The 20,166-nt window shown below is 36.8% G+C and overlaps 6 protein-coding genes across 7 annotated transcripts; 3 read left to right on the forward strand and 3 right to left on the reverse strand.

Moving 5' to 3' along the window:
• Positions 1–344: 344 nt before the first annotated feature.
• Positions 345–3,868, forward strand: LOC105159473 (UDP-galactose transporter 1). The gene is made up of 5 exons (XM_011076550.3): positions 345–828; positions 1,730–1,979; positions 2,245–2,452; positions 2,844–3,075; positions 3,434–3,868. Exons 1-5 carry the CDS (start codon positions 718–720, stop codon positions 3,644–3,646), a joined length of 1,014 nt encoding a protein of 337 aa, XP_011074852.1. The 5' UTR covers positions 345–717; the 3' UTR covers positions 3,647–3,868.
• A 50-nt stretch (positions 3,869–3,918) lies between these two features.
• Positions 3,919–5,664, reverse strand: LOC105159472 (Adenine nucleotide alpha hydrolases-like superfamily protein). The gene is made up of 3 exons (XM_088878507.1): positions 5,013–5,664; positions 4,442–4,563; positions 3,919–4,258 (listed from the first exon to the last, which is right to left on the reverse strand). Exons 1-3 carry the CDS (start codon positions 5,385–5,387, stop codon positions 4,108–4,110), a joined length of 648 nt encoding a protein of 215 aa, XP_088734633.1. The 5' UTR covers positions 5,388–5,664; the 3' UTR covers positions 3,919–4,107.
• Positions 5,665–6,905: 1,241 nt separating this feature from the next.
• On the forward strand, positions 6,906–9,863 carry LYM1 (lysm domain GPI-anchored protein 1 precursor). Its single transcript, XM_011076551.3, has 5 exons — positions 6,906–7,998; positions 8,841–8,958; positions 9,062–9,223; positions 9,312–9,343; positions 9,453–9,863. Exons 1-5 carry the CDS (start codon positions 7,329–7,331, stop codon positions 9,737–9,739), a joined length of 1,269 nt encoding a protein of 422 aa, XP_011074853.1. The 5' UTR covers positions 6,906–7,328; the 3' UTR covers positions 9,740–9,863.
• Positions 9,864–11,181: 1,318 nt separating this feature from the next.
• Positions 11,182–13,506, forward strand: LOC105159475 (elongation factor). The gene is made up of 6 exons (XM_011076552.3): positions 11,182–11,510; positions 11,602–11,707; positions 12,084–12,295; positions 12,383–12,410; positions 12,648–12,756; positions 13,223–13,506. The coding sequence occupies exons 1-6, from the start codon at positions 11,256–11,258 to the stop codon at positions 13,302–13,304; spliced, it is 792 nt and encodes a 263-aa protein (XP_011074854.1). The 5' UTR covers positions 11,182–11,255; the 3' UTR covers positions 13,305–13,506.
• A 123-nt stretch (positions 13,507–13,629) lies between these two features.
• On the reverse strand, positions 13,630–16,074 carry LOC105159476 (ChaC-like family protein). 2 transcript variants are annotated; one of them, XM_088879158.1, is made up of 8 exons: positions 15,709–16,074; positions 15,239–15,315; positions 14,742–14,795; positions 14,501–14,557; positions 14,361–14,419; positions 14,205–14,276; positions 13,973–14,052; positions 13,630–13,825 (listed from the first exon to the last, which is right to left on the reverse strand). In XM_088879158.1, exons 1-8 carry the CDS (start codon positions 15,815–15,817, stop codon positions 13,746–13,748), a joined length of 588 nt encoding a protein of 195 aa, XP_088735284.1. In that variant the 5' UTR covers positions 15,818–16,074; the 3' UTR covers positions 13,630–13,745. The 2 variants fall into 2 exon arrangements, with proteins under 2 accessions (XP_088735284.1, XP_011074855.1); XM_011076553.3 differs by having other exon boundaries at positions 14,368–14,408; positions 15,709–16,070.
• Positions 16,075–16,393: 319 nt separating this feature from the next.
• Positions 16,394–19,091, reverse strand: LOC105159477 (WAT1-related protein At1g44800). Its single transcript, XM_011076554.3, has 7 exons — positions 18,775–19,091; positions 18,625–18,687; positions 18,410–18,526; positions 17,499–17,739; positions 17,216–17,374; positions 16,973–17,124; positions 16,394–16,855 (listed from the first exon to the last, which is right to left on the reverse strand). The coding sequence occupies exons 1-7, from the start codon at positions 18,987–18,989 to the stop codon at positions 16,633–16,635; spliced, it is 1,170 nt and encodes a 389-aa protein (XP_011074856.1). The 5' UTR covers positions 18,990–19,091; the 3' UTR covers positions 16,394–16,632.
• Positions 19,092–20,166: the final 1,075 nt, after the last annotated feature.

Genomic DNA, 20,166 nt, shown 5'->3' on the forward strand with positions numbered 1-20,166 from the left:
CTAACCTCAGACATGTCCGATTCTTGGACTTGTGTAGGATGGCAAGAAAATAAACTAAATACTAGTTGAAAATTTGAGTTTATGTAAGAAGTAAATTAGAGGAAAATAAATAATAAGCAGGAATAAAGAAGACGAGTTGGAACAGGATTAAATGCTTTTTTTTTAGTGTAAGGGGATGTTGTGTTTATTTTAATTTCAGATGGAAGGTGAACTAATGATTTGAAATTGATTATTTGAATAATAAGAACGACATATAATAATAAGATAATGAATAATAATAATACATAGTTAGATATATATATATATATGTATGTATATATCCACGCCACTCGAAGTGCGTGTATTGTGTGTGAATTGTGTGTTTGGGGGTGTGGGTTTTTACCAATAAAGAGGTTCTTAAGGCGTGCAGGCAGTGAGAAATCCACACACGTTTGGGATTCTTTCCAAAATCAAACATAGTAACAATATTAATCAAAAACACAACACACACATAATATTTCTCTTGAATAAAAACACTTCTACACTTCATGGCACCGTTCCAACAGGCTACACACAGCCTGCCCCTTCCACCGCCGTTTAGCTCCTCCATTCTGTTTCACTGATTTTTTTCATCTGGGTTTTTTGGTTTCTGTTTGTTTGATCTCTCTTTTCTTGGATTTTTACTCGGTAAAGTTCGGATTTTTATTGAAAATTCTGATCTGGGGTGGTTGGAAAGTTATGGAGGACGGTAGATTGTGTCAGTGGACTGTAGTTCGATCCATACTGGCTATTCTTCAATGGTGGGGTTTCAATGTTACAGTAATCATCATGAACAAATGGATCTTTCAGGTTTGTTTCTTGATGTCAAGTGAGTGAAATTGTTTCATTTATGAGATTTTTGGTGCTCTATTATGTACGTTCTTTTCTAGATTCTTTTCCCTTTTCTTCGATTAAAGTTTTCTTTTAATGGTTCTGCTCGATCTTTGTGTTCTCTTTTTCAAATTTCATTGATGTTTAGCTGGAAATTCTGGTTCTTGTCGTTCTGATTCTGTTTTCAGAAATTCAGGAATGCGAATCTGCGATGGTTTTGCGAACTATTGGATTAATGGGGATTTCATGTGTCGTACGCCTTTAGTTTATTTATGTGTGTTGTGTCTCAATTGTCAAAATGAATGAAGAAATCAATAAATTTCTGAAGTTATACTCATCAATTTCAGTAAATTGTTTTTCTTTTTTGGCTAATTTGAAATAGAGTTAATTGTTATAATAATTTAAATTTCATTCATTTTCTATTTTTACTTCTTGCAAATCAGACTATTTGTACTCCTATACTCTTTCTAAGTGTGGATTAAAGGGCATTTCAAAATGTGGTCTAATTGAGTTATGTTACTGGAAATTCTGGAGAACTTATTTCTCGTTCTTTTCAGTTTTGAAGTTGAATGATTGCAGCTGATAGATAGTGATCAGATTTATATGTTTTTGTCTTGAGCAATTAAAAGGATGGTGATATTGATGGAATATGTTGCATTAGTCTTGTTAAATGATTTTCAGCTTAAAATAATCATTCGGCATCTCATTGTCTTTACTGTTCAATTTACCTTCAATTGCTTATCAAGTTCTATATGTGATGATCGTTTGTGGGTTTATAATTTTAGGTTGCTCTCATGTTTTTACATATACGTCAGCTGTGACAATGTTGTTTCGGGCAATTCTTATTCCTTACCGAATTTCCTCTTTTTTTTCTTGGCAGAAACTGGACTTTAAGTATCCATTGTCCGTGTCATGTATTCACTTTATATCATCGTCCATCGGTGCATACTTGGTAATTAAAGTGCTAAAACTGAAGCCACTTATTACGGTCGACCCTGAAGATCGCTGGAGGAGGATATTTCCCATGTCATTTATATTTTGTATTAATATAGTTCTGGGAAATGTGAGCCTGCGGTATATACCTGTTTCCTTCATGCAAACTATCAAGTCCTTTACTCCTGCAACAACTGGTGAGTTCTGAGTGATATTATTTTCCAAAGCATTGGAAACTGCAACTGTAAACTAGTTATCAAATAGAGATAACCCCTGTTGCAGAAGCTATTTGTAAACCCTGATCTGGTGCATAAATTAGGACTTGTCGTTTCACAGCGCCATTGTTATTCTTTTTCTTGTTATTGATTTTGAGTCCATAAACAGCTGTATTAGCATCAGTATCTCTTCCCTTCTTGTATTAGTAAGTGACAATTCATCTGTTTCCCATGCTTTTGGAAACAGTTATCTTGCAGTGGCTAATCTGGAAAAAGTACTTTGACTGGAGAATTTGGGCTTCGCTGATTCCTATTGTTGGAGGGATTCTACTCACTTCTATCACAGAGCTCAGTTTTAACATGCTCGGGTTTTGTGCTGCTTTATTTGGCTGCCTCGCTACTTCCACAAAAACTATTCTTGCAGAGTCTCTGTTGCATGGATACAAATTCGATAGGTAATTGCCTTATTTGCTCCCACTCTTCCCCTAAAGCCATAAGTTGATACCTAGAAAACTTTTAAGTAACAACAGAAACTCATTTTTATGCCCATGTTCGATGGGTTCTCCTTGTGTTTCTTCTGAATAAAGAGAATCGATTAGTTGTTAGGATTTTACCAAGCATGTAAATACATCTAAATAGTGCTTTTCCAATTTCTGAATTCTTTTACCATGGTCGCTATTAATGCTAATTGCACTACTTGCCGTTGCTTCATTTGCCTAACTGTTTGAACATAAAGAAAGTAAACATATCAAAAGTATTAATTGACCATTTGTTTCTTGCTTTATCATCAGCTTATATTTTATATGTTTCCCAGTAACAAATCGATATGTTTTGTGCTGACTGCAGTATAAATACAGTATATTACATGGCACCATTTGCAACTATGATCTTGGCTGTGCCAGCATTGCTACTTGAAGGATCAGGGGTTATGGAATGGATTTATACATGCCCCTCGCTTTTCACGTCTCTTGTCATCATTTTTGGGTCTGGAGTGTTGGCCTTCTGCCTGAACTTTTCAATCTTTTATGTCATTCACTCCACCACTGCTGTGACATTTAATGTTGCAGGAAATCTTAAGGTGCTTGTCTTACTCACATTTGATGATTACTCAATCTCCTATTATCTGTTAATTTTTATCTGATGTCTACCAAAATTTTATTCGATAGAGATTCATGAGATTCATTTGTAGAATTGGGGTTTTTCAACCATGACATTCTCGCTACCTTTCTTTGCAAAACTATGAATCATTACACTTTAGTTCAAGAACTTGAGTTGGCAGCTGAAAAGGAACATATGGTGCTTCATACTTTGGGAATCTGTTGTGTTAATACTTCATCAGTGCCTGAATATGTTTGTGGAGTCTTTTGCATTAGCATCCTAATACCTGTCACCATTCCTGTATTAATCTTGAAATCTGATTTCTCTTTTCATTTCAGGTTGCAGTAGCTGTTACATGTTCGTGGCTCATCTTCCGTAACCCAATCTCCCTGATGAACGCTGTTGGATGTGCTATAACGCTTGTTGGATGTACCTTCTATGGATACGTAAGGCACATGCTCTCACACCAAACGCCTGGAACCCCTCGGACTCCAAGGAGCAAGATGGAGCTGATCCCATTAACTAATGACAAATTAGACGACAAAGTTTGAGTTGTCCATGAAATCCGCTAGCAGGGAAGTGGCCAAAGATGTTTGCTGTAGAAAGAAAAGAGCTATTTTCTTTTCTTTTTCTTTTTCTTGGTGGATTACTTACCAGGGGTCATACTGAAAATTAACCAATGAACTATACTTTTGTTTTAACCCATAGTGATGATCATATTTATCCAAACAACAGAAACATCTGGGTAGTCGTTGCCCTTTTTCTTTCTTCAAGTATTTCTGCTATGCTATAAGAGCAGGGGACCCAATTTAACAGACAACAATACACTGGGAAAAAAGATTCATTCAGTTTTAAGTAATAGTTTAGATCTAGTTAGTAGTAGTTAGGATGTGAAATTACAGAGTAATGTTATCAGGGCTGATGCATACCAATCCAGATATATTCTACACGCATCATCTGATTCTCTACAATACATTTAGTCCCACAGCCCTTTTAAGATCTAAACAGTGATCTAAGCCAAGAGCCAGAAATTTTTGTGCCATTTGGTGCTGATTAGGTAGCCACCAACTCCTTTGCTCTGTTTCTTGACTCCAATTGTTAAGCACTCCAGAGTGTTGATGCAATGTTCCACAAACTCCTCCCTGCTGCTTGGCAAACACAGGCTGCCCAAAATCCAAGAACAGGATATTAACTAGCTGTTATAGTTATGGAGTTGTAGGTATTTGTTCTACAATCTGTTGATTTTCTTGTTTGGTCTCGAGATCAAAGAAGCAGTTCATGAGGCTAGAAATAGAGTTTAAGAATTGGGCTGAGTTTGAACTCAAAAAAGTGAATGGTAGTCTCACCAGTTGAGTAATGCAGAGGGAGTCTTCTGACCTAAGACCAGCACAGAGACTTCCAGCTTCTTAACTTGGCTCATTACTGTGTCTATCTTTGGTCCTTGGATTACTAGTGCTTCTACTTCAACCTGAACACAACACCCAATCTCCATCAACTCAATAAAGAAGAAAACTTGCTCATCAAACATTTTTCTTTTCTTGGGGGGGGGGGGGGGGGGGCGGGCGGGCAGACAAATAAAAAGGGTCTGAATTTCTGATAAAGAAAATTAAGAAGGATGTCTTGTAATGATAACATCCCTTCTTTTGACTGGAAAGATCAAGATGGGTGCAAAAACAAAAAGTTGCACAAGTGAAAATAGCTGAAATCTCCCTCCTTAGAGAGCAAAGGAAGTATAGAACAGGAAAGAAGCTACTAAACACTGTACAAACACAAAAACAGGAATGCTCTAAATAGCTGTTCACCGGTTGAATAAAAATTTTGTTATCAAGGTCTCCAAATCTATACTTTTTCCATTTCTTACTACAACTATTTGAACAATGTTAAATGCAAAAACAAAGAACGAAGTAGAGAACTGACCTCAGGCTTGCAGGCCTTGCAAAGGGAGCCAAGTGTGCTAGCAAGATAAGAAGAAGAAGAAGAAGAGGAGGAGGAAGAAGAATGATGAGAAGGAGAAACAATGTGGAGGAGGGTGAGAATATCACCCTTATTAGTAACATGAGTAAGAGCCCACATCATTGCATGTTTGGAATGTGAAGATTGATCCACAACCACCATTACTCTTTTCTTCACCACAAACTCAAACACACCCCTTTCATCTCCACTTCCATGCATATCCATCTTCATTTGCTTCAAACAACCCCCCCACCCCCCACCCACCCCCCACCTCTTGGATGTTGATTTCCATCCTTCTTTGCTACTTAGCTGCCTCAGAAATGAATCTGAACTTGGCATTCTTTTTTTCCTTTACTTCCACCACCTGAACACTGGCTTTTGTCTTGCACAATGTCATAACAATGGATCTACTCTGGTCTCTATATATATGTGTGATTTGTCCTGGGGAAAGGGACAAATTAAGACGGGGAGCATTAGATGTAAGAAGTGATGGGGTGATGTAAATCAGATGTGATTTTCAGACAAAAGTATTATTTATTTATTTTTGGTAGGTTAAAAGTCACGGGGGAATCACTTCACTCACTGGACAGAAAATAGTAAAGAAATGAATTCGGGAGTCAGCAGCTTTGATGATGATGAAACTGCTGAATCTTTTATTGTACCATCTTTTCCCTGTCCCCACTCCATTACTATACCAATTCTTTCTTTCTTTCTTTCTTTTGTTTAAATCCCTCTTAATAGCACTAATTAAAAAGAGAGGTGTATCATCAGTATCATTACAGAAACCCGCAACTTAGTTAATATCAGTCATTTCACAAAATATAGTATAAATTAAGGTTTGATTTTTGTCGCTGTGACAAGAAGTTGCAATATCCAGTTTTTAAGGTGTCCCCCGGCCCCACTCACTCACCAGTGTAAAAGCGTCTTATCTTGTGTTTCCAAATATATTAGTCTCTACGGTTACCTACGTATTTAGTGTTCACAAAGCACTATCATTGGTGAGCAATTGGATTTGTGTAGTAGTTTCTCGATGCTGTCTCTGTCCAACATTGTCATATACGTTGCCTCAAAATCCACCCCATAATCTCATTCAGGGTTGAGAGGGTGAGAGAGAGAGTGCAGTGTGCGTATGATTTGCTTCCTTGGGAATAGCAATTGTGGCGAGGGGTGAAAGTAAAAGGAAGAGGGAAATGCAGTTGCAAGTTGCATCACAACTTACAGCATAAAGACGAATTAGTGGTGTTGTGTTCAGAAGTAGTGCAGCTTGCTTGGCAATGGCAATGGCAATGGCAATCTCCCATATCCATCATCATCAATCATATTTGTGTCACCGTCACGTGAATATGATTGTCTCACATCTCACCAATTCATACACAATTTCAATGGGCCGAGGTTTTCAATAAAATGCAACTTGGAGGCCCAGTAAGTAGAGAAGGAATAGGATCCATCGACAACTTCAACCCACTCCCACCATCTTCCAATGGGCCTAATTCTTTTGGGAAAGAGGGCCCCACTATAAGATATGGCAATCAAAAGTTTTTCCCAGGAGGACAGGGTTTATTATATGAAGACAGGCCCAAAACCACAGGCACTTAGATAGAGAGAGAGAGAGAGTAGTGTAGTGGGGTACACCTCAATTCCAGGTTGCACCTTTCACTCTCGAATCCCACGCTTTCTCAATTACCATATTATCCTTACCACCAAACGTTTAAATTAGCCTAATACTGACTAAAATATCAAAAGAGAAGGGAAAGGGGGAGTGCGAGGTTTAAGGGGGCAAATTAGTAAAAAAGGTGTTGGCGAGTGCGTAGGATCATGCGGCCTGGGGGTGACCCCAACATCAAGAACCGGACTGCTGTCTGAATACTGATGATGATATGTATCTATGTACCCTCACACACACAGTAGAGTGTACTGTTTCAAAAAAACCTTTGTCCCCTCCGCTGCCTCTCTCTTTTCCCTTTGCCCTTCCTCCACTCTTTCAAATACCTTTCCTCATCTCTCTCTCTCTCTCTCACACACACACACACACACGAACAGTTTGAGGAGTGAGCGTCTTGAACTGGGTTTGGATGACCTGAACTCAAACTCAAACAACCACCTCTTAACACTCTTTTCACTTGAAGAAACTCAGACACACATTCGAGCAAAGTCCCCACAAACATAGGCTATCTTCTTGAGCAACCCACTCTTTTGGCAAATCCCAGTTCAGGTGAAACATTCTTCTCAGTTCGACACTGTCCACGCCCCAGTTTGAAGTCTATTTTTCCACCCCATAAAATGCCCCCACTTCTCCCAACTGCGACCCTCCTTTTCCTCCTTACGCTCGGTGCGTTTCTCCCACGCGCCGCCTCTAAATCCACCATTGAACCATGCTCCAACTCCGACACTTGCTCCTCCCTCGTGGGTTACACCCTCTACACCGACCTCAAAGTCTCCGAAGTCGCCTCCCTCTTCTCCGTTGATCCCATCTCCCTACTCTTGACCAACGCCATCGACATTTCCTACCCTGACGTCGAGAACCACATTCTTCCCTCCCAACTCTTCCTCAAAATCCCCATTCCTTGTTCCTGCGTCGACGGCATCCGCAAATCCAACTCTGTTTCCTACAAGACCCGCCCCTCCGACACACTCTCCTCCATTTCCTCCGCCGTCTACGGCGGCCTCGTCTCGGCTGATCAGATTAAGGAGGCGAACTCTAAGGCCGAGCTCTCGGATCCTTCGGTGATCGCTGTTGGGACTCAGCTGAATATTCCGTTACCGTGTACTTGCTTTAATAACACTGACAACAATTTGCCTGCGGTTTATATGTCGTATGTGGTGAAGGATGTGGACACCTTGGCAGGAATTGCGGCAAGGTATGTCACGACTGTGAGTGATTTGATGAATGTGAATGCGCTGGGGAGTGCGGAGATTAAGGATGGTGATATTCTTGCCATTCCGTTGTCTGGTTAGTGATTCTGTTTCTAATGTGTGGTGAATGTGGTCCTTGCTGATGTGGTCATAATACTTTTATAGCTTACATTGTCTTGAGTTTTGATGTCATATGCTTGTTTTGTATGCACCAATCCTTGGGGTTGTGATAGTAATGATGTCTTGAGGACCCAATCTGGAGTTGATAAGCTGTGGTGGTAAAAGAGGATGCTGTCTTTATTATAGTTTATGTGAATGGAATTATTACATTACTGAAAACATGTTTGTTGAAAGAACCTGTTAGTCTTGATGGTGTTTTTCGCCTTTCAACTGCATAATGGGTTGTTGTTCTTTATGGATAATTGTCTTGAGCTATTTTTTTCACTTTACCTTGTGTAATTCTGTTCATTGAGACTTTTGTGGATATAGGTTGCGTATTCTTTTGCAGTACCATGCTCCGTAGAGACTCCAGACTTCTAAAACTACCCTGTTTTGTTAATTCTCCTATTGTTTATAGTTGTCTTAACAAATTACATGCTTGTTCATGATTTCTGGTATGTCATCTGGCCGAGTTTCTGGGGGGATTTTCTTATGAAACTGCTTACATAATAGTAGAGTTGCTGGTTTACTGTATGTAGTTTCTGTTTCACAACTCACAAGACTTCTAGGTTGTCCACTTGATTCTTTCTTTTTCACTCAACACATTTTCTTCTGCTCAAGGCATAAAACTTTTCCGCCTGCAATGACTGCAATAGGAAGGGCAAGCATGGTTACATATGCTTTTGCCACCTATATTTTTATGTGCTTGCCCGATTAATGCCTTTGTATGGTACTTTTTCATCAACTTTGTTATGAATAACCACATAATGCTATTTGCAGCTTGTGCATCAAATTTCCCAACGTATGCAAAGGACTATGGCTTGGTCGTCCCAAATGGGAGTTATGCCATAACCGCTAGTCACTGTGTGCAGTGCAGTTGTGGACCAGGGAGTCGCAAGTGAGTAAGCAATTTCTCTTAGAGATATCTGGTTTTCTGCCTAGAAAGGCATTTCTACTCCTGATGTTAGAGAAATATCTAACAACTTACTGGGATTTTGTAGTCTATACTGCATGCCGGCTTCATTAGCAGTTTCTTGTTCGAGCATGCAATGCAGAAGTAGTAATCTGATGTTAGGAAACATAACCACGCAACAAACCAGTGCTGGTTGCAATGTGACTTCTTGCAATTACAGTGGCTTTGTGAATGGGAGCATTGCTTCTACGTATGCTTTAAACTCATTCCTACTTCATTACTTTGTCTTTTGACCTAGAAACGACAGTTAACTCCTAGTGTTGTCTTTCTGTCCACAGACTGTCCACATCCCTCCAACCTAGATGCCCAGGTAAATTAGTTATTAATCAACATTCTTACCCAAGCCCAGATCATTATAGCTAAACCACTTTTCATTCTTGTGATCTTTTTCATGTTCCTCTTGTTGGATCATTATGCAGGAACCCAGCAGTTTCCTCAACTAATTGCTCCACCTACAGTACTCCCAGATTCGGTATTTTCTCCAGCACCAGCACCATCAGAGTCTGGTGGTATTCCAACAACCAACCCAAAATCCTCTGTAGTGCCCTCATCTGGTGCAGTTCTTGGATTTCCACCAGCAGGTGGACCAACCGGAAGTCCCTCTGGTTCCTCCGGTGCTGGCTTCTTAACGGACCACTCAATTAGCTTTCCGATTATGCTTGTATTAGGTCTGTTTGTGAAGTTTGTATTATCATTCTCATTGTAATTTCCTCATTTGCGTGGCGGGACAGTGGGACGTTTTGCTTGGTTTGGTTCATGGTTCTATGAGTATGTTGTATTTAAACATTTATCACTTTTGTTTGAAAATTTTAGATGCAGATGACCAGTCATTCCATGTTGTCTTCAAATCTTTTTCTGCCTAGTAACTTTTGGTGTATTTTTGTGGTGTTGCTGTCTAAATCTCTTTGCCTATCAGCAATTTAAGGTCATATAAATCTTCATAGTATTTTATGTTATGATACAAATTTGAACATAAATTATTACATTGGACACCTTTAGTTACTGATGAGGGCGAGGTGGTGCAAATTTTTTTCTTAAAGGCTAGTTTATTAAAAAATTAGGGGGTCTTTTATAATTTCAGCAAAGTGTAGGGGGTTTTATGCAAAATCCAAATCAATCATTAGCTGCGAAGGAGTCTATACGTAACATACACTACAAAATTGGATAAAATTCATTTTAATCTTAATTTTAAAATAGTCATTGTCTTTTTAGTTCACTCTAAATTAGTCCATTCAATAAGTGGTTTTTTTATATTAACCTTATGAAATTTTTCTTTTTTTTTTAAAACATAAAATCATGAATTAACTTTTTTATTTTTTAATTACAATCTGACCCTTCTATTTAAATTTAAAAAAATATAACTGTTTTAATAAAAAAAATATATTAACATAAATATTGTAAATTTAAAAGTTTATTGAATTTTCCAAATAAAAAAATAAATAAATAAGTTGAAGAAAATAGTTTGAATAAAAAAATAGAGCAAAAATATTTAAATAAAAAACTTTTAAAATTAGAGCATAAATTAAGAAAATAAATATATCAACTAAAATATTAAAGAATAGGGTATGTAAAACTCCTTAATTCATTCAAGTATTTTTTTATACTAAAAATTTCAGAAGTTCAATAAATTCATGACAATTATATTAATATGATTAATCAACTTATTATTTTTACTTCTATATAATTGAATATCCTCATTTTATTTTCTTCAATTTTTTTGTTTGTCATTTTTAATTTTAAAAATTATTTTATTAATTTGTGCTTTTCTTTCTTCTCAATTTTTATTTCTCTTTTTTCTCTCCCTTTTTTTTCAATAATTTCTCATAACTTTCTTCTACTTTTTAATATTTTTTATTTATCCAATTAATATATATGTCTAAAAGAAAAAGTAAATTCTAAAAATTTAAAATTAAATGTACACAAACATCTAAATAAATGTTAAATGATAATTGTTAAATAAAATAATAATTATTGTTTAAGTTAATATATGAGGGACCAAATTGCAATAAAAAGATGGAAAGTGAAGCAATTCTTGTAAAAAAAATGTTTGATAGGGATAATATAAAAAATTAACTGCTGAAGGAATTAATTTAAAATTAATTAAAAAATATGAATTATTTTGAGGTTGAAATGGGGACTTACCCTTACAAATTCTATACCACGGACAATTATCGTGTCGTCCAAACCCTAACGTGCAGAGAGAAAATTAAAGCAAAGGAACGATGGTTGGGCATATGTCGATGGAGGTGGCGAAGACGGTGTTGGAGGTTGCTGACGTGGCGTGGACCGCCGTTGAATGCTGCCACCACCATCATCACGAGACGCCGCCGGCGCCGGAAGTGAAGGAAAGAGGAGATTTGGATATTGAGGCCCTACGGTCCGAAAATGAACGGCTTCGCCAATTGCTCCAGAATAATCTGAATCTCCTCCAACAGATATCCAGTTCACCTACCTTATTGCATGATTGTCCATCTGATGTATGTAATTCTGTTTCTTTTCATTTTTCCTTTTTGGAGCTTATATCTGGGGAAATTTATTATGTTTTGTCCGATTTTAATTCAATTGCAGCTTCACGATCGGCTTTTGGATGCTGTTAGTTCTGAAAGCTTTTTGAATGAACTTGCATCCCTCCGTCAAAAATCTACCTGCTCATTCCCTTTTGATGACCCATCAGGTTTTCCATCTCGTCATACTCTTAAAAATGTTACCTTTTTTCCTTTTGGTATATCTGGGAGATATTTGTAATTGTGGTGCGACAAGTTATAGTCTTTGTTGTCTAATGGAGAACTCAAGTACCTTGTTATATTTAAAATTCTGCAATTGTATTATTATTCATTTTGTAAATTATTTTTCTTATGTTTTCCGGTTCAATATGATATGTTTGTTGATTCCAGAACTCACCAATTGCAGACAATTTGTGTATATCATGGTTGTCGTAAAGATAATCTTTAGTAATAAAAGGTGAAAATAGTCAATGTTGCTCTGCAAGAGTTTGGGTAGAGTAGATGTTAGTGCTGATGCCTTGCAACTTGTTTTGGAAATGTGATCAGGTGAAGATCTGGAGAAAGCAGAAGTTTTGATAAATGTTGATCATGAGGAGCCAAGTTGGTGGGTCTGGGTTTCAGAGGAAATGGTCCCTAATAATGTTGAAGAGAAGAGTCGAATTGACAATGAAAATTATGTAATTGTAAGTGCTGAGCATGTGGTGGATGGAGTTGCTACCTTTATGGCTAGATGCATTGTGGCAAACCCAAAAGCTCTGGTATATGACCTGATGGTGATTCACTTTTTTGCTGTTATGACTATTCATATCTCTAAACTCACAATGTTATTTTGTCTGAAAATGCAGAATTTGACTTCTATGCAGCTACAGAAAGGTAATACTTGCGGTTCTTTACCTGACCACTTTCCAGTCTATTTCGAGGCCCTTTTAGGATAGTAGTTCTGTGGATAGTAAAAGTTGTAAATATGTAGATACATGGATGTCACATAACAACTTTGTGTTAACCTAAAGCCTGATTTTGGGAATCATTGTTGGCAAATGTATTTTTGGGTTTCGTTTGGTGGTGAGAATTTGGATGGTTGCAATCTCATGAATATTTTATCACTTACAGCCTTGATGAAAGAAATGAGAGGCATGAATAAAGTAGAGAAAATGCTAAACATTTGGCATGCTGGGAGGATGCTTTGCACTCTAGCTACATGGGGTCTTGCTCTAGCAAGGTAAGTGTTGATATTCTAAGACTGCCTTGTATAGATGAAAATGAGTAAATTTTTTACACTGGGAGCTGTGTGTATAGTATGCGTTGCTCACTTTCACGTCTAGCTGTTGACTTTGGCACTAATGACCAGGAGGCTATTCTAACTTGCTATATAGCTGTGATAAGCTAGCCTTAGAACCCAAGTGTTTGTACATAAATGCTTTACAACCTCCAAAGGCATGCAGAAGGGCTGTTGTACGGGAATACTAATACTGATAGAGATAATAAAAAGAGGATTATCATGAATTTACTCTCTTTGAGCAGAAAGTAAAAAAGAATTTCAACTTGACTTCCATCATGATCATCATCAAAGAAACTGTAATTGCCATTGTTGGACATTTGGCTGTCAGTGGAACTCTTGACCTCATTTGCTTTGTGACTTACCTGGAAAGTAAGTTGATGTGCTTAATGGAGCTTCTCTTTTGCAGTTTGTACCAAGGTCGTGCTATTCTGAAACTTGCTACACTCGGGGTTCATCACTCGACCAAACTGGCTCTAAAGGCCCTATAAGATAGGGTTTTGTTCTCGTGTGTAAATTCTAATAATTACAACTTGATATTAATGTTGGAAAGATCCATGAAAAATGTTTGGTTCTGTTACTGAGTGTCAAATGTACATAAATGTAAATTGAGTTGAATATTGAGATTCTGTAATATAGTGTCGACTGTTGTGATTGAAAATTCAGACTGCAATAGCAGCGATTTGGTGGCGACTTAGATGGTCCTTTCTGTGGTTGTATTATCTGCGGATGAGTGGATTCATGCCTGATTATGAACTAGCTTGGCAAGATTATGTTATCATCTAACCAAAAAAGTATGGTAAGGAAATGGAGATGTAATAATCAAATATTAATCCTCAACTGGATAGCCACCATGATTGTCTCAAGCATTCCAATTAAATAATATTAAATGCTGTTCATTTCTATTTAGCAATCCTGGTGTAACGATATCATTAAACAGTCAATTCCCTTTGTAGTGACAGTATGCGCCTCACTTCATCGGCCAGATCAGTGACATGCTTATCTTCACATCCTACAATTGAAATCCGATTTAGAATAATCGAAGTCTCAAATTTAGACCAAGTGATAAAACCAGAAAATGATGAAATAAAAAGAAACGGAAATAGCAAAATGTGCAGTTTGAAACTCTTTATGGGCACATGAACGAAAAGCCATTTACCTATTTGGATAAGTGCATTTTCCAGTTTGAAGAGGTACTCTCTGTTTGGTCCCGAGGGGCCTTCTGCCTTAACAATTTGACTGCAGAATGGAAAGAGTGTTCCAGACATCAAGGACTTAAAAGACTGACTCTATTCTGGCGAACCAACTTAAAATGAATTGTACAGATGGATCAAGTTTTCAATTGTGTTGGCTTAAAAGTTTCTTGCACTATATGTGAGAAAGACACATACACGGCAATGTCTTCTAGAGAGGCAGGTCCCAAGTAGTTCTGGTTCTGCTTCTTGTCTGCAGATGCTATATATCTGGACAGTTCAAATGTAGGTGTTGATACAGAAACAGTCTGCAGCATAGCATGTAAGTCTCACAAAATAGGTAGCGGTTCTTGCGACTTACACCATGACATTAGAAACAGCCGGTGTTGAAGCAGTCGGCTCCTGAAACAAAACTTAATGATTTACTTTGATATCATAAGTTTGATACATTAAAAAATTTGAACGAAATACGTCTGAAATAAACATAGCCTTACAGTGAAAAAATCAACATAAGCTTTCTTGTCATATTGCTTCTCCCTTACTTCAAGATGCTGCAATATGGTTGTGTGTTACTTTTGTTAAAAAGGAGAAATGAAAAGAAAATAAACTGAGATTCCAGAACTATTCAATAAGAAAAAATAAAATAAAATAATTGACCATTAAGTCTTTAAGCATTTCATGCTCTTGGACGTGAGTATACAATGTCATATTTATTCTGTAAACGTAAAAACCTACCTCCAAAGCCGTAAGTTGATCTTCCTTATGGGTTATTTTGTAAGCAGCACCCCACTGTCTCGCATGTCAACGAGTCATCAAACTTATATAATTCATGACGTGTTTAGAAAGATTTAAACACAGTTATTAACTTGCATCTAGAAGCATATATCAGCAGGGGGGATAGCGGTAAAACCAGCTTTAGAAGATGATACAAAGCATAAACCTCATTGTACAGAAAGACATAGTTCTAAAGAAGTTTGTGAAAGCTCTTCAACAACCCACATCCTTGTGACTTATACCCTCAAAATAACCATATTACAGAAAACAGGGAAGTTTTGCCTGCAGTAGAATCTATTATTTCAAGGTTAGCATTGTTCGGCCAAATGCAGGCCGTCTTGCCATTTTGTCATCATCAGTCTCCATAAACTTAAGGATGTTTATCTTGCACGATATGCGTGTTCTACAGAAACTTTGCAGGAGAAAAAGTCCATTAAAGAAAGAAACAAACCACTTACGCATACTTCCCCCTTTGCAGGCTCCAATGTGACCGTTCTGCCCGGAAACTCTGGAGTGCCTCTATGATCAGTGCTTCCTGAAAATTAAAAAAACAAGTGCAAATTATTAATGCTGTTTCTTGGTTCTTGGATTTCAGGGAAGAAAATGTTATGAAATCCATATTCATTTGTTCAGTATTAGCAAAAAAAACAAATGATTAAATGCTTGCATAAACATAATAATGACACGATTGACATTCAACAATGTATTTAAATTTTTTCATGCTACAGAATAGTTTAAGGCTGATGTTTTTACACAAAGTATGTTTGTCCAAACAAGAAAACCATATGCTTTTTGATTTACTTTCCTCCACTAAATTCTATACCATGTCAAAACAAATCTCCTGATAACCTAACCAAAACACATACCAGCCTTCAGTTGGAAACAAGGGGAACAAGCAAATCTAATACCAACATAATGATTTAGAAACCTTGGTAGAAGACACGGCGGTAGTCTTTGATGAAACCCACGAGGCGTTCATCGTAACGGAACCCTGCTTTCCATATCAGCGACCCGTATCCGAATACCCACATCGCCATTTTCTTGATTGACCACTGTATTAGCCAACTGTTTCTGGTTGTTTTGGATTTTCAATTTTTTGGATTGCTCTTTTCCTCACACATTTCTCTCTGTCTTTCTCTCACTCCATCGGACGCAGAACCCAGATGACTGCCAGAGATTATTGAATAGCGGAATTGACGTCTTTAAACAGAAAGAAACCAAGAAATTGCTGAGATTCTTGTTTTTTCCTCTTTCTTTGAGAGATTAAAATTATTGCCTGCGAGTCTGCGACTTTAACCGAATCAATGAGTAACATCTCATCAGGCAGGCTGGTAATTCAGTTGATGATGAGCCCAACTCCCGACCAATCACAGCATGTTAGACAGAAATCAACCCACTTCGTAATTTGGATGGGGAGTTGGAGTTTCAATTTTTTATGGGCTGGCCCAAATGCAATTATAGTACCCTAGTTACATCCTCACTTGACCTTTGTCAAATTCTTGCTGATTTTAGGAGTACCTCTTGTAATATTGAGGTTCCCAAAAAAAAAAAAAATATTAATGTGTATATGTATGAACTATACACCTATATATGAAAAATACGTACATGACGTATGAATATTAAATGCAACACGCAACGTCATTTTATAACGTGTTATCCCATTGAAATACATGAGAATTACAAGAAGCACAAAAACAAGTATTGGATTCTCATTCCATACATTGCACGAACATTAGAGGATGAACAAACATTTCTTGCAACAGATGTTACATGTGACACAAAAGATAAGAGGGGGAAGGGGTAGGGGTAGGGGTAGGGGTGGGGGTGGGAGAGTGGGTAAATTAATGCTTCTTCATGCGCCTTCCTGTGGGGAATTCTTCTTCTGATGACTCTTTGATTTCACAATAGTTTCAATTATATCTGCATCACCAACGCCCTGCATATCCTTGTCCGTTACAGGCAACTCCTGTGCTCTCTCCTCGTCGTATGCCAGTTTGTTTGCAGCTGAATTCTCTTTGCTTTTGCCCCACACCACAGAGTATAGCCCAAATACTATGATCAGTGCTCCAATTAAACTGCAAACAGCAAATGACCGGAATATGTGTTAGTACTATACTACAACTATAGCTACATAACTGATTAGTTAAATCCCGTCAAACATTTTCATGCTACGACTACAGCTACGTGCATACCTTCCAAGATGAACCTGCTCGGACAAAATTATGGCTCCCAACACAGCTGTGATGATCATTGTGAGAGGACTGAATGCTGTCACAAACACCGGACCTCGTACCTTGTTCACAACACTTTGCATGTAATATGCAAGTCCTGAGCAAATAATGCCCTGAAATCAACAATATACGCACGTTAATTAAAATTCAAGAACTCAAAAAAAAAAAAAAAATTAAGATTTAGAAGTTTGAATATTCACTGACAGAATAGGCAGCAGCTAGAAGTCTTGAATCGAAACCAATAGCCCAAGCACTCTTACGGTGCTCCATTATTGCAGCCACCACTCCACCTTCCACCGTTCCCATCAGACACACTAAAGCAGTCAAGGACAGCGGCGCAGGGTACTCGTTCAATGTCTTGTTCTGTTCATCAACAGATCATCATCACCACAAAAATTCTTTAATAGAATTAAAACTCTAATTAACAAAAATAAATTAATCGTTTTTGTTAACAGAAGTAATTTTGCTAGAAAAAGAATTGGCTTACTTGCAAGATAAAGAAGGCAGCCCAGCCCACAATAGACAAGAGCAACATAACTGTGCCGGCGACCCAGTGCTGGCCGGCGGAACTGCTGGCGGCGTCTTGGTGGCTGCTGCCGTGAGTGTACCACAAGATATTCACGGCCGGGCCTTTGTACAGTGTCATGGTCATTGCTCCGGCAACTGTTATTACTGTACCGATCACCTTAGCTAAACTGTGCACCTTTTTCAGATTCACCTTCTCCAACCTGACCCATCATTTCATTTCATGCATTAATTTTTGTGCAATATTCATTTAGATATAGCAAATTTAATACTTACTTAATTTATTCAAAATATAATACTGAAAATAATATATGAAAATTTCTTTCTTTTTCCTCCTTACAAATAAATAAATAAATAAATATATATATATATTTGGTGCAAGTCGTATAGTTGGTGAAAAGGCAATAATCATTAGTGAAAAGGCAATACGGATTAAAAAATAAATAAAAATGAAAAGAAAGAAAGCAACAAGAATGATGCTTTCTACGTGGCAATTGATGAACTCTCCACTAGCTACGAACCACCGCAGTTTGATGACGTTGTTGGTTTCCATGTCAAATGTAATATGTGATGACTGATGCTCAATAAAATCCTACCCCAAATCAATTTTAATTAATTATAAAATAAATATAATATATTTATTATATAATTACTTATTTTTCTTAAATTGTACATTAATTACACAATAAATTCAAATTCAATTTAAATTAAAATTTTCTACTAACTACCTTAACTTTTTATATAAAGCCCATCAAACTTTTTGGAAAAGAAGTTATTTAGTTTTTTACTTAACTCAATATATATGTATATATATTGATAAATTTAATATACATATTGAACGGATGGTGAGTAATTTGAAGTAAGTGTATATACCTGAAAATGACGGCCATTATGAAGGTTACGGCGGGGAGAACGTTAAGACTGACGGCTGCAAAAGTCGCAGATGTATACTGGATTCCCACGCCGTACAAATTCTGATCCAGCACCGGCCTGATCATCATAATTATTAAATAATTAAGAGTCTTGCTCATCAGCTACAATGAATTAAACTGGTACGTAAAAACATGTGAGGTGTTTAAGGGCATTACTCCAAGAAAGCAAGCACCATGATCTTGAAGAATACTGATTTTGTCATCTGAGGCCTTATTTTCCTGAAAATACCAAACCAAATTGCACGTTAATATTTCGTCATATACGTACATAGATTGAAAAAACATTAACGAATACCGAGCTCTTACTTCTCTAAAAAGTATGCAAAAGGGGCGAAAACCAACGTAGCAATTGCATGACGGTAGACAACGAAGATCCAGTGGCTGAACCCATGTTTGAAAGAAACAAGGGTGACAATGTACATGCCGGCATACCCAAATTGGAGGGAGATCATAGCCAAATAAGGCTTCATTTTGTTGAAAACTACACTCATGCTAGCACACAAGTTTTGCTCACTACCCATATTAATTTCTCTCTTATCTTTTGATATGTGTTCTTACACGACACTAGTCAAGTACTAGGTGGTGGTAGTGCATGCAATGCAATGGAATGAGGATGGAATGCAGAAAAATGGGGTACGGCCTTTTATACACACAAAAGTGCTCAAAGCATCAAAGAATGAGGAAACCTACATTATTTTGAATATAACACCCTATATGGGGCACTAACTTTTTTATTCTCCTTTAAGATTCCCTTATCCATCACCAGAAAGACAAACCCTATTGTTCAAGCAACAACAACCCTTTGATCATTTTTCCTATTATTTGGAAAAAAAAGAGAAAGCAAACCCTAAATGATTAAAAATCTTTTGACCATCAAATACTATTTTAATGTAATGTGAAGAAAGTTTTTCGTTTTTATTATAATTTTTTATTATTTGGAAAGTGGGGTTTATGAGAATTTTTTTGACCACAAAAGATTGTTAGGGTTTAGTGGTGTATGATTGATGCATATAAGGCTGCTGTTTCTTTTGTGTGGATTATGAGTGGACACTTTACTTGCCCATTGCTACCATAAATAATAATTAATTACTTCTTCTTTTTTTTTTAATTTTGGATTTCTTGTTTCTTAGTCATACTTAATTAGTATTAATTACCATAATTAATACTTAGTGGTATTAATATTTATTAATTAGTTTCATGTTATATATTAATAGTAGAGCTGTCTTTTCTTTCCAATCATTTGTGTTTAATTAAGAAAAAGTTGTTTAACGTATACTAGTTGCCACACTAATTAGTGGTCTACCTTTCTATTCATTCATACATATATACCAATTCTAAATCCCAAAGTTCTCATTAATTAAATGTCTAATGTAATTAATTATTTTATGTCAATTATATAAATACTTCTTAATTTCTCGTAGTCTATGAGAATCGATTGAGATGATTAGTGGTCATTAATTGTATCGTTTTCACTTTTAATTAATTATAATAATATATATAATATGATTAGTTGCTTTTCACTAAAAGATCTTAATAATTAAAGTGGTCAATGTACGTTTACATGGACTCAACAAGACCGACCACATTTTTAAAAAGGGATATATATATATATGTAACTTTCTCATTTATTGTATATTTACATAAATTATTCTTATCTTTTAAAAAATTACAAATGCATTTCTTAGAAACGTCGACAAA

This window comes from Sesamum indicum, linkage group LG3, assembly GCF_026168435.1.
Source record: "Sesamum indicum cultivar Baizhima isolate 11 linkage group LG3, ASM2616843v1, whole genome shotgun sequence".
NCBI classification, from domain to species: domain Eukaryota; kingdom Viridiplantae; phylum Streptophyta; class Magnoliopsida; order Lamiales; family Pedaliaceae; genus Sesamum; species Sesamum indicum.

What these genes read in the sequence shown, in the direction of transcription:
- LOC105159473 (XM_011076550.3), top strand. Translation starts at nt 718, where the DNA reads ATGGAGGACGGTAGATTGTGTCAGTGGACTGTAGTTCGATCCATACTG. An exon ending in TGAACAAATGGATCTTTCAG is followed by an intron (nt 829 to 1,729) that starts GTTTGTTTCTTG and finishes TTTTCTTGGCAG; the next exon opens with AAACTGGACTTTAAGTATCC. An exon ending in ATGTTGCAGGAAATCTTAAG is followed by an intron (nt 3,076 to 3,433) that starts GTGCTTGTCTTA and finishes TTTTCATTTCAG; the next exon opens with GTTGCAGTAGCTGTTACATG.
- LOC105159472 (XM_088878507.1), bottom strand. Translation starts at nt 5,387, where the DNA reads ATGCCAAGTTCAGATTCATTTCTGAGGCAGCTAAGTAGCAAAGAAGGA. An exon ending in GCAAGGCCTGCAAGCCTGAG is followed by an intron (nt 4,564 to 5,012) that starts GTCAGTTCTCTA and finishes TGTTGTGTTCAG; the next exon opens with GTTGAAGTAGAAGCACTAGT. An exon ending in CCCTCTGCATTACTCAACTG is followed by an intron (nt 4,259 to 4,441) that starts GTGAGACTACCA and finishes GATTTTGGGCAG; the next exon opens with CCTGTGTTTGCCAAGCAGCA.
- LYM1 (XM_011076551.3), top strand. Translation starts at nt 7,329, where the DNA reads ATGCCCCCACTTCTCCCAACTGCGACCCTCCTTTTCCTCCTTACGCTC. An exon ending in TCTTGCCATTCCGTTGTCTG is followed by an intron (nt 7,999 to 8,840) that starts GTTAGTGATTCT and finishes TGCTATTTGCAG; the next exon opens with CTTGTGCATCAAATTTCCCA. An exon ending in TGTGGACCAGGGAGTCGCAA is followed by an intron (nt 8,959 to 9,061) that starts GTGAGTAAGCAA and finishes GGGATTTTGTAG; the next exon opens with TCTATACTGCATGCCGGCTT.
- LOC105159475 (XM_011076552.3), top strand. Translation starts at nt 11,256, where the DNA reads ATGGTTGGGCATATGTCGATGGAGGTGGCGAAGACGGTGTTGGAGGTT. An exon ending in CCCTTTTGATGACCCATCAG is followed by an intron (nt 11,708 to 12,083) that starts GTTTTCCATCTC and finishes AAATGTGATCAG; the next exon opens with GTGAAGATCTGGAGAAAGCA. An exon ending in TTCTATGCAGCTACAGAAAG is followed by an intron (nt 12,411 to 12,647) that starts GTAATACTTGCG and finishes TATCACTTACAG; the next exon opens with CCTTGATGAAAGAAATGAGA.
- LOC105159476 (XM_088879158.1), bottom strand. Translation starts at nt 15,817, where the DNA reads ATGGCGATGTGGGTATTCGGATACGGGTCGCTGATATGGAAAGCAGGG. An exon ending in CTTATGTTGATTTTTTCACT is followed by an intron (nt 14,420 to 14,500) that starts GTAAGGCTATGT and finishes TAAATCATTAAG; the next exon opens with TTTTGTTTCAGGAGCCGACT. An exon ending in TCTCTAGAAGACATTGCCGT is followed by an intron (nt 14,053 to 14,204) that starts GTATGTGTCTTT and finishes TCCATTCTGCAG; the next exon opens with TCAAATTGTTAAGGCAGAAG.
- LOC105159477 (XM_011076554.3), bottom strand. Translation starts at nt 18,989, where the DNA reads ATGGGTAGTGAGCAAAACTTGTGTGCTAGCATGAGTGTAGTTTTCAAC. An exon ending in TTTGCATACTTTTTAGAGAA is followed by an intron (nt 18,688 to 18,774) that starts GTAAGAGCTCGG and finishes TGGTATTTTCAG; the next exon opens with GAAAATAAGGCCTCAGATGA. An exon ending in ATAATGGCCGTCATTTTCAG is followed by an intron (nt 17,740 to 18,409) that starts GTATATACACTT and finishes ATGATGGGTCAG; the next exon opens with GTTGGAGAAGGTGAATCTGA.